A 12,094-nucleotide genomic window follows, 5' to 3' on the forward strand; every position below is an offset into this window, starting at 1 on the left:
ATAATATATATAGCCCATAAGGTTGAACATATTTTATTAATATAAAGATACAGAGTTTAAACTATTTGATTTAGAAAATGAACAATAAGAACCTTAAGCTACCTCTACCTTTTAAACATTCATGATATTAAGGATCCAAATATAATAAAAAGAAGGCTTACTTAAATTATATTTCCATTTATACATCAAACATTATATCTTTGAGCCTACCAAATTTCTGATTATCTATTTTTAAAAAATAATTAAACAAACAGTTAGAATCAAAAGCACAGTCGTATTTGTTTAGGTCCATGTTGATGATAACTGGTTTTGAATTCATGTAAGTATCTGGAATTGGCCAATGTAAACCAAGATGATGGCGATGGACCTGGGAATTGGAAAATGGGTGTTAGTTTCAGTTTACAGATTATGATCTTCAATCCTGTGCTCACTTGTTAAGTCTACCCTCCCCCCTTCTTCCCCCCTTTTTATGACATTATACACATTTACCATCTAATTCCCCATTACAACGTAAACTTTAAGAAGGCAGATGCATTTTATAATTATTTCTAGCACTTGCAGGAACATACTCAGGGGCCCCATAGAAACTTAATGGGTGAATAAAAGTCTGTTTTTTAATACAGGAGAGCTAACAGTGGGAAAATTGAATAAAAAAAAAATGGTGTTTTTTGCATTTACTGCAATTAGCATGGTTAAACTAGACGATACATAATGTGCGGGGGGAAAGGTGGATTGTAAGAGTTAAGGGAGAGCTCGAGCATCAACCGTCTTAATGGCACTCCCCAGCTTCATGCGGGGGGGGTGGTGTTCTCGTTGACCTGCGAGGACAGGACAAAGGTAAGATTGAAAGATACTGGGTCAGAGAGAGTGTATTGTATGGATCAGAGGGTTAGGTCCAGTTTTAAACGTTATAGATTTCAGGTACTTAGAGAAGGCATACAAGAGATGGAAGAAGGACCAAAATTACAAAATTCATTCTGTATAAATTATGACCATGACACTCTTTGACACAAAAGAGTCTATGATCAAGTAAGCTTCAGAAATGCTGAAATAAACCAAGTTAAACTATATAGGATGCCAGGAGCACTAATGTGCAACATAATTCCCCAAGAAAAGTACCGTAGTATGTATTGTTTTCCAGAGTTTGACCATGCAATTCCTAATGCTAAGGTACCTTGATTAAACAGCCATCATTGCAGTGCCATACAATTCCTTCAATTTTGCCCTCTCTGCAACCTTCAAACCATGACAACAGATCATTGTGGTTCAATGTTGGCAGATTTCTCACTTGAAATGCTCCATGTGGAATAAGAAGATGTAATGGACGCTTCTTGCTTCCTAATCCTGTGACACAATTTGCCATTAGTCATACTTAGTCAAAGGAACTTTCCCAAGAATGACAAAATTTACCTCTACAATTGGGGAAGGGGAGGCACATTATTCTTATTAAATCCAAATTCTACCTTGTGTTTTTAATCATCTGTGGATCAGATTCAGCCAGATCCCTGTTTTCATAATAAAGTTTAATGGGAATAGCCACATCTACTATTTGCATATTACCTACTGACCAATCTATGGGCCCACAGAGTTTGAATATTCATGATCTGGCCATTAACGGAAAGTTTACATTAACACTAACATTCAGCTATCACTTGAGTTGCTGCTACACAGTCCTGCTATATCTCTCACTGACAATGAATCGATCTCAACTCATAGCAACCCTCCAAGGCAGGGTAGAACTGCCCCTGTGGGTTTCCAAGAACTGGTGGCTTCAAACTATTGACCTTGCAATTGACAGCCCAATGTATTACCATGATACCACCAGGGCTCCTCTCTAATGACATACAATAACTATTTTAGTGCCTTTACACCTGCCAATCAATCTACTGGTGAACTCTATATGGGCTTACTGCTATTGTAACTTTACTTTCCATTGTCTGTCTACTCATCCATCTGTCATCAATGAGTCCTTGGTACCATCAAGACTTGTAAATAGTCTATATTTTGGTGCTTTATATGCAATTTTTGCCATTTCATAATTTCATTTTAATCTTCCTTATCTGGATAAAAAGCTCATCAAAAGAAACAACTGTTTTTCAAGTGGTTTGTATCATATTGTATCATGAAAAGTCTTTTATTTATTTCTGTTTATTTAATGCTTAACACCTAGTAGTGAAACCCAAAATTTTTACCAACATAGTTCACCTAAACTTTAACAAGCAATGAAGAGTTAAACCTGAGCAGATTACTTTCATACACAGTTCTGTCCTGCTATCAAAGAATGAAGAAACAACAAACAAAAATATAAAAACAAACCCTTTAGAAGAAACAGTAAGAACGAAAAATCAAACCAAAACTCCCTGCCATCAAGTCAATTCTGACTCACAGCGACTCTGGAAGATATGGCAGAACTGCGCTGGGAGCTTCAGCGACAGTCACTGCACGAGAGCAGAAGCAGAATGTCTCATCATTCTTCCAGATGGCTGGAAGGATGTGTTCATTCTCCCGTGAACAAAAAGTAATAGCAACAGTTTTAACTCTAGGAAGTTATGTTTTAAGTTGAGCCTGGAAAACTGTATACACGAACCATTACAGCTCAAAAGGAAAAAGGTTTTACTTACCATATGGGTTTCCATTAATATTTGTTCCTATAAGTTCCAGTGTTTGTTCTAGCAGATCTGATAGTGCTACTGCACTAATTTCCAAAAGTTCTGGATCATCAGGATGATGCTTCAATACCAGAGCAATTTCAAATTCATAATTAACTACAGAGGAATGCCAGCAATACTGTTTGTTGTTTTTCTCTACTGGTACCCAACCTATTATTTAAAGAAAAGTGGTTTTATTCTATTACTGTTTTTTGTTTGGATCAAGACCAGTTTATTTTTGGTGTAACTGTTCCATTTACTGAGTGTTCTATTAGTTTTAAAACAGAACACTTTTTAAAATAGTGAAAAGTTAGTGTTACCACTTTATTTTAAACATAAAGGTTAACTTTTTTCTTATGTAATGAATTTACATCTGATTCACTACAGAGCACCCAGCCATTCCTTCCTAAGACATTTAAATACCCAGATCTAGTAAGCACTGCACAGCACTTAATGCGGAGAATTCAACTTTTCATAGAATTACTTTTTCTCTGCCTTTTCTGCTCAGAACAATGGAAGTATTCTATAACTGACTGAACTGTCCCAATTATTACTGAGCAATTTATTGATTCCACATTTAGTGAATGTATTATTGCTATTTCCTGCTTCCTCAATATTGTCAGAATAAGCTCCTTCACTGGGGAATCCTTTCCAAAAATCAGTAACACAAAACTGCACTATATGACATTGTGGCCTCCTTTTATTTGGCTTTCATTACTCACCCAGATTACAAACTTCTTTGCTGGTCTGGTAGCCTTCAGTGAAACCCAGGCCCATTTTTACCAGAGCACAAATTGGGCTGTGGTCTGCAAGGTCAGTAGTTCAAAACCACTAGCTGACTGGTGGGAGAAATGCAGGGCTTTCTACACCAGTAAACCATGACAGTCTCAAAGATTCACAGGACAGTTCTACCCAGTCCTAATAGGGTTGTTATGAATCAGCATTGATTTAGTGGCAGTGAGAGTATTTCTAAATTTGAGTCTTGTACTCCCTTAATTAAAATCATCTTCAAACTCCTTGATTTTATAATCTCCAGATGTCATAAACCCTAACTATTCCTGCCATAAGGAAGTTTAATTTGAAACATCCTAAATGCACCATGCTCTCTTCCTGGGAGTTTTCCTAGGCCCACCCTCCTTCCTTCTTGCCAACTAAACTTCAATATAAATGTCAACTCTTGGAAGCCACCACAGAAGTTGAAATTCCTCTTTTGTCTCATTGCACTATAGGCAATCCTTTAGTCTTTAAATATTAGTGAAGATTCCCTTCAATGTCTAAAAGCAAGACAAGGGCTCTGATTTCCACTCTGGTATTATCAGAGTATAAAACAGTGGTTTGCACAAAATAACATTTAAAAAATACCCACCGAGCTAATGTTTACTCTGGAATTCTATACATCAACATACATTTCTAAAAAACTTCCCATGAGTCCCTAGAAAACTACAGTGAGATACTACTGTCAATTTCTTTTATCAAGATATTTTCTGGGGCCACTGCAAAAGAAAAAAAAAAACCTAAGCCCAAAACCAAATTCACTGCCACCAAGGTAATTCTCAGTCAGCAGTCCTATAGAACAGAATAGGATCATCCCTGAGTTTCCAGGGCAGATTTTCATCCAGAAAGCAGAGTGTGTTCAAACCACTGAACTCACTTGATTAGCCACAGCACCACGAAGGCCCCTCTTGCCCTACATTTCCCTTACTCTAAAGATAGAGGTCTCATGATGTCTCAGCCAGACCCTATCAATCTGTCTCATCAAGGGCATTAACAATATCCCAACTCAATGCTTCTGATTTTCACAGACAGTAAAATATAATATCTTACCAATATTCTAAGTTTGAGACAACATTCTTGATATTTAAAGGCTTTGGTATACACTCCTAGACCTCACAGACAACTGGTTTAGATTATTAAAAAATTAGTATAATTCTATTAATTTGTGATTGGGCTATTTGTTCTTTATACTAGTAAACACAAACAGAATTTCAAAAGAGATTTCATGATACCAGGAATGTGTCCATTCTCATCAGGGACAGGTTTTCCATTTAACTGTTCTATTTCTTTCGCTGGTAGCCAGTGCTCTGGAACAGGCTTGAAGTCCTCCTCAACATTCCAAAGAAATTCTAAAGGAATAGGATAATCTTAATGTGTCAGCAATTTAAAAAAAATATAAAACACCAAGCAAATTTAAAGCAGTAAGTAATAAACTCCTGAACACCATAACATTACTGTACTCAGAGTTAAGGTACTGACATGTGTTTTCAATTTTGAGCACAACATTTTAAAAAGGGGGTTAAAAAAGACTGGAAAAAATATAATTGACAGCTAATAGAATTCTTTTACATGAACTTTTTGAAGCCCCCTGATAATAAAAATCAAACACATTGATTATAGATAATGCAAGGTTGTCAAAAAGTATTGCTATCAAATCTAAGAAACTTTTTCTTTTAAGGGAGAACTACTGTTTCTTGACGCATCCTCCATCTACCCTGTTTCCCCGAAAGTAAGACATTCCCCGAAAATAAGACCTACTTACAGTTTTGCCTCTCGTTGAAATATAAGGCATCCCCCCAAAATAAGACCTCCCAAAAATAAGGCCCCCCAAAGCTACAAAGTTAACTCTGGACTCTGGGCCGTAGTGGTGGGTGCCGCTGTGCAGCTCACGGTTGGCCGCAGTGCAGCCGGAGAAGACAGGAAGTGCAAGGTCTCTTTTAATAAAACAATAAATAATAAATGTGTACCGTATTCTTCTACATGGAAAAATAAGATATCCCCTGAAAATAAGACCTAGCGCATCTTTGAAAACAAAAATTAATATAAGACACTGTCTTATTTTTGGGGAAACAGGGTAGGTTGATACAATTCAAAGGTGGTGTTTTCAGTCTCTGTGTTTTTTCTTAATTTACACCACATCAAAAGGGCAGTTATGGCATCTCTCCAAAAAGCCAAACTCACTCCCACTGAATTTTTTCCAGCTCACAGAAACGCTATGAGACAGAATAGAACTGTCCGTGTGTGTTTCTTTAGGGCAGCAGAAAGCCTCATTTATCTCCTGAACAGTAGCAGGTGGCTTGGAACTGCTGACCGTGTGGTTAGATTAACATCGAACCCGTAAGCAGCATCTAGGCTCCGCTAGGAACTTCCAAATATGTTCCTTGTAAATGTTCTGAGTTTGGGGAACACGAAGAAGTCTAAAGAGGTAAGATAGGGGCTGTCAGGTGGACTGAGTAAGGTTTCCTTACAAAGTCGTCAAAGGACACAGAAGGCCAAATGAATTGTTGTGATAGGAAATGATTCCTCAGTGCAACTTTCCTGGCCTCTTTCTCATCAATGCATGTTCAGGTTTTTTTCCAAACTTTTTCATAACAGGCTTCTTGTGATCAACCTGTCCTTTGAGAAAGTCTATCAAGATTAACCATTAAAAGCCAAATAAGAAACAAACAAACAAAAAAGCCTTTGACAGAACTCTCTGAGCCTTGGATGTAATTAGCCCAGCAGACAGCCGTGGAAGGCACTTCTGGATTCTGACTGAAGGCATTCTAACGAGACTAAGGCAGTGTACAGCAGGCTTTAAAAAGCTTGTGGAAAGATGGAACTGAAACTTGATGGAATCCAAAGTGGATAGAATTTTCCCCAAAACTTTTAAAACCATTTTCATATAATATTTACATGCATTTTAATGTACTAATGTAAAACATGAAATTTTTTTTGAGATTTGTGCCTGATTATAAAATTACATTCGTGTGTCTTAGATGTTACAATGTGTAGCAATTTCTGTACTTTAATAAAATTATCTCACATTATAGGCCCAGAAATACTATGAAACATTGTAAATGTTTCAAGAATATTCTTTCATGCATAAAAATATTCTTTGCCCCAAACTGTTGAAATTATCCAGAGCAATATAATGAACAGAAATACCACACACACAGCTCTGTAAATAATGAAAAAGGGGGTTTAAAAAATGTCCACTAACCTTCTGAATTTTCTTTAGAATGTAGAAATTTTTTAAATCTTTTTTCAGCCTGTTTGTTAGGTTTTCTGTCTAGCCTCGCCCAAAGGTATGGCTGGCCTAAAACAAAAATAGTAATAGGGAGAGGACAGGAAGAAAAACAACACATTACATTGAAAGATTTCTGATAATTTTTCTAGAAATAAAAGTCACCTTCTCTAAGAGAAGTGGCCTAAGTATACACTCTAGTGGTAACTGGTGCTATCACACTTAACTCTTTAGTGAAAGAATAACAGGAGTGAAGGAAAAAGCAAATGTCTGATACTTTTATAAGACACTATAATTTTAATAACTATCATTTGTGAGGAAATGAAGTAATCTGGAAACATGCTATGGAAATGGAATGTACTAATAAGGTTCCTTATAAGCATGGTCTAAAGGTGTTTCCGGGCAGTATGCCAGCAAGGCACATGCCTGTATCACCAGCAAAATATAAAGCCTTCCAGCTGAGAATCCACTATGGCCTCCTTCCGTGCACACATCACGTCGTCATGATTTGAGCCCCTGCAACCTTAGAGGGGGAGGGCAAAAGGGGCCTGCACCTACCTTCCCTGGCTGTGACATGTGTATCCTTACTCCTAATACTGACTATACTGGTTAGCCTTTTTCTTAAACTATGGATTTGTTAACACAATTTTTGAGTGCTTCTAGCAACCCAGCCTTTTGTATTTGCCACCAATATACATACTAACACAAAATGATGCAATTGATGCATCTTAAAAAAATAAAAGTTGTGAGCAATTTAAAGACAGGTTAGCAAATACAGCATGAGGGGGCCAAAAAATTCATGGAAAAATGTACCTTTTCATCCCATTTTCCCATGAACTTTTTAAAACTCCCTTGTATAATAAAATGAGACAATCATCAATGGGTTAACACTTCACTGAGCTCCATGGAAAGAGGTCAAGCTTAAAAGTTGGGAAACAGGGTCTGTGACCACTTTGTCCCTTCATTTATGACATGCTTTTGTACAAATTATTTCTAAGTTCCTTGAGCCTTGATTTCCTCATATAAAAATTAGGATGCTTATGGGTGAACTAAGGATAATACATTTAAGGCATCTATCATGCTGCCTGGCCTTTAATCAGCATCACATGTTACAGTCCTTTCCTCCTTTAAAGACACCATGATATAAAAAGTTAGTACAACAATTTGCATTATTTTGCTCATAAGTGGTTGTTAGGTGCCACTGGGTTGGTTTCTACTCACAGTGACCCAATGTTCAAAAGAACGAAGCACTGTCCTCACACTGTGATGTCTGACCCCACCGTTGCAGCCAGTGTCAATCCTGTTATGTTAAGGTTTTATCCAAGGGTTTATGAAAAACAAATACCCCATTTCAGATTTAGGTTTGTAACATTTTAGAGTAGGATTATATTTACAGTAAAATATTAGTTTTATTTTACCTTTGTAGGTAGTAACATAACAACATGTCCCATCCACTTTTTCTGTTGGAATTGCACTGTGTATATCTGCATCTAATGCCTTGTGATTTAGAGTTTCAGTTGCCAAAACCTTAAATGGCTTGAGAGAAAGAGAGAACTGGTTTAAGATAGACAGCCTCTATGCCTTTGCACACACCCTCACCTGGAATCTCATTAATTTTACTAGGTCTAAGGGATGATCAACTATTCATCCTTATAGACAATTAAAACTACTGCTCCTATGAAGTTCGCCTGAATCATCCCCCTTTTATACAATTCCAGCACTACCTGTTTTTCCCCACAGCTTTGTAATTACTTACAAGGCATTCAGCAAGTATTCAGAATGTGGAACCATTTACTTGACAATTTTAAAATACCTGCTATCTGCTTGGCACTGGGGATAGAAATGAATGAGAAAGTACCAGCCTCGGTTGAATTTGCATTTTAGTAAGGGAGGTAACAACAAAAGGCAAACTATGATGTGAGAGCCAAGAAGAAAAGTGGGAGAAAAACAGAGGCTGTGGTATGTTTTATACACGGGGTCAGGGATGTCTTCTGTGAGCAGACCTGAAGCGGCGGAATGAGCCATGCAAACATCTGAACAAAAAGGTCCCAGCCAGGAGGTTGCTTGATATTTCTAATGCAGTGGGGAAACTTAGGAAATTAGCCCCAATCTTTTTAATTTTTATTTTATGGGGGTTCCTACAGCTTTTATCAACATCCGTACATATACCCATTTTGTCAAACACATCTGTACATATGTTGTCATCAACTTTTTCAAAACATACTCAAGCCCCTGGCATCAACTCATTTCCCCCCTCCCCCACTCTCCTTCCCTCCCCCAGGCCCCCTTGATTTTTTTTCTTCATGTTTTACACCAACTGCTGCTCATTTCACCCACTATTCTGCTGTCTGTCCCCCTGGGATTGGGGCCATACGTCAATCATTGTGATCGGTTTCCCCTTACCACCCACCACACCTTCCCTTAAGCCCTCCTAGTATCGCTGTTCCCCTTATTGGTCCTGAGGGGTTTATCTGTTCTGGATTCCCTGTATTTCGAGCTTTTATCTGTCCCAGTATACAGAATTGGGTCAAGGTAATGGGGAGGTGGCAGGGAGCATTAAAGAACTAGAGGAAGGTTGTATGTTTCATTGGTGCTATACTGCATCCTGACTGGCTCTTCTCTTACGGCCATTCTAACAGGGGAGTGTCCAATGGACTACTGATGGGCTTTGGGTCTCCACTCTGCTCTCCCCCTCATTCCCATTGATATGCCTTTTGCCCCATTCTTGAACTGAGCTGGTACTTTCAAGACATAACTTTCAATACTGTTTATGGGATTTATCACTACTTAAGCCCTTGCAATCAGCGGCTATCAATCATCCCTGGAGGGCTGGGCAGGATGGCTTTGCTGTGGAGCTTTTCAAAACCCACACTGCCCCTGAGCTGAGCCCAACTCACAGTGACCCTACAGGACTGCCCCTAGGGGTGCCCAAAGCTGTATAACTCACTACAATAGGAAGCCTCATCTGAAGCAGCTGGTGATTTTGAACTGCTGATCATGGGCAGTTCACTACATGAGCAGGGCTCCTTCCATTGGGCTCTTAATGAGCACAAATATTCTTATAAGAATCTACCAATGATAGGCACCTTCCTATGTTACCTTCCATTTTTTGCTATTGACAAGTCCAACGGGCTGCCTAAGACATTAGGGGGTACATGAGATTCTCTACTTCTCATGAAGACGTTAGAATATAACTAGAAAAAAGGCTATGTGTGTATAAAAACATGTCGCAAATGTCAACTGGGTGGTCCCCTACAATTTCTGGAAGAAGGAAAGCAACGAGGCAGCTGAGTTGATCAAAGACTGCATTGAGAAGCTACAAGCTAAGAAAGGAAACATCCAGATAATCCAGACAGTGGCTAGTCTTAGCAAAAGTATGAAGACAGGGTTATGCTGGACATATGTTCACAGGACCATAGACTTTGCTAGAGTAAAAGCTTCAGTGTGAAATGAGAAAGAAAAACGGGAATGATTTAAAGGGAGATTTTGAACCATAGTTAATACTATGAATGCTACACTAAAAACTATAAACTACTCTTCGTTCGGGAGGAATAGGGCAACATTTTCTGGGTGGAGGGTACTTTACATCCTATATACCTTCCCTCACCATCCAAAATTGAGAATCCAGCTAAAATGGAGAGCCACTGGTAGAGTGAACTGAAATTACTAAATGAGATTGAATCATATGGATTAGGTTTGTCACAACTTTTTTAAAATGCTACAAACCACGAGTAATTGTGGGATTTTCCTCAGGGAACAATGTGAGATGGTCATTCTTGGTAGCAAGTGAAGCTACCAAGTTAGGTGATGACAGAATAAAGGATAAAAAAGCCAGATGTTACTAATAAAATGTGTAAACTGAAACATTAAAAACATGCACCAAATCAATTGGAAGTTCATTCTTTAATTCAGTGAGTCCCAAGCTCTAGTGGCAAGAGTCTGGAAAGCAATGGCTTGCTACCCCTAAGGTCTGCTGTTCAAACCCACCAACACACAGAAGAAAAGATGAGCCCAAGAGCTGCCGTGAAGCTTGACATTGACAGCCTTCGGAATACTTTACAGGGTCGCTATGACTCAGATTCTACTCAGCGGGAGTGCGGTGCCATGTGCCTGTTCCTAGATGCTGTTTCCTATAGAAATAACAAGACGGCCTCCACCTTCACGGTCTTTTAGTTAAGAAGACACGGAGAAGGCCAGTGTCGCTGACGTACAATGACTTCAAAAAGCTCATGCAAAAAATGCCATTATCCATTATCATTTCATTCCATTTTTCCAGAACTTTTTGAAGCCTCATTGTGTTTGATGATGTAAAATGGATCTGTTCGTTTTGTATAATCAGGAGGAAATACAAAAGGAAAAGCTTGCGCTTCTGCTGCCCAAGGGCTTCCTTACAATAGTGGAGAGTAAACGTGATTCGGGTTACTTGTACATTAGCCAGCATTGACAAGGTCCTGCTTTACGGACATGTGGCTTGGCCAAATTTTGGAATTGGAACACCAAAATTCTAATCAAAACACTGGATAACAGTAGATAGATGGCGGTCCAAACTTTAGTAGAACTTTCTATTAGGCTACACGGTCCCCGGTTAGAAAGGGGAAAGCAAGTGTTCTAACATCTCCAATTTGTAGCCAGCCTGTAGAACAACATCCGAGTCGATTCTGACGCATAGTGACCCACCGGGCAGAGAAGCGCTGCCCCTTGGGTTTCCGAGACTGTCACTCTTTATGGGACAGAACGCATCCCCTTTCCCCCATGGCACGGCTGGTTTCGAACTGTTGATCTTGCAGTCAGCAGCCCAACACGAACCCCTTCCCGTACTGACGGCGTTCCTCCAAAAAGTGCTAACGTCACGATGCGTGGGAAACGTTCGTTTGCACCTTCCCTCCTTTATAAATTAAAAGGTAAAAGCTGAGCTCAGAGGCTGCAGTGCCCTACCTGAGATCTCCCCCAGCGAAATGCGCCTGGTGCGCAAGGCGGCTCCAACGCGCCCAGGTGCGGGGCTCTGGGGCGCCCGCTAAGCGTCCCCACTAGGTTCCCAGCGTCCCCGCGCCGCTCGGTACCTGATGCTCCCTCTTGGTGGAGGGCTCCTCCTTCACTTCCGTCACAAACACGCACGGCATTTTCCGCTGCACCGAGCCCAGGCGCCTCATGGTGGGCTCAGAAGGCACTGCGATTACAGCGCGCGCTTCCCAGCTGGGAGAAAGTCACCAACTCGTAGCCACAGCACCCTCCACACTCCGACCCGCGCCCACGGCGGCGCCTGCACACCGCGCAGCCCAACCGGAACAGAGGGGCAGGATCCACGCCTCCCGGAAGCAGCCGCTCGGCCGCGGCGCCTTCTGGGAGTTGTAGTGCGCGTGGTTGAGGAGCCCCGCAGTGCGCATCCTAGTGCGACCCTGGGTTCTGAAAACACGGAAAAACAAAGATCCGTTTCCGGGGGTTGCGT

General features: G+C 40.1%; 1 protein-coding gene across 1 annotated transcript; it reads right to left on the bottom strand.

Moving 5' to 3' along the window:
* Positions 1-17: 17 nt before the first annotated feature.
* CUNH12orf29 (chromosome unknown C12orf29 homolog) lies at positions 18-11,875 on the bottom strand. Its single transcript, XM_004700416.2, has 7 exons — positions 11,709-11,875; positions 8,067-8,184; positions 6,625-6,720; positions 4,655-4,771; positions 2,622-2,819; positions 1,175-1,344; positions 18-367 (listed from the first exon to the last, which is right to left on the bottom strand). Exons 1-7 carry the CDS (start codon positions 11,796-11,798, stop codon positions 179-181), a joined length of 978 nt encoding a protein of 325 aa, XP_004700473.1. The 5' UTR covers positions 11,799-11,875; the 3' UTR covers positions 18-178.
* Between the last annotated feature and the right edge of the window lie 219 nt (positions 11,876-12,094).

This window comes from Echinops telfairi, unplaced genomic scaffold (assembly GCF_000313985.2).
Source record: "Echinops telfairi isolate 266 unplaced genomic scaffold, ASM31398v2 ScPeMD7_2;HRSCAF=8, whole genome shotgun sequence".
Lineage (NCBI taxonomy): Eukaryota > Metazoa > Chordata > Mammalia > Afrosoricida > Tenrecidae > Echinops > Echinops telfairi.

Bases quoted from the DNA above. Each gene is read 5' to 3' on its own strand.
- CUNH12orf29 (XM_004700416.2), bottom strand. From the start codon at position 11,798: ATGAGGCGCCTGGGCTCGGTGCAGCGGAAAATGCCGTGCGTGTTTGTG. The intron at 8,185-11,708 runs GTACCGAGCGGC...CTTTCTCTCAAG, and splicing joins CCACCAAGAGGGAGCATCAG to CCATTTAAGGTTTTGGCAAC. The intron at 4,772-6,624 runs GTTAGTGGACAT...CTATTCCTTTAG, and splicing joins TTCTAAAGAAAATTCAGAAG to AATTTCTTTGGAATGTTGAG.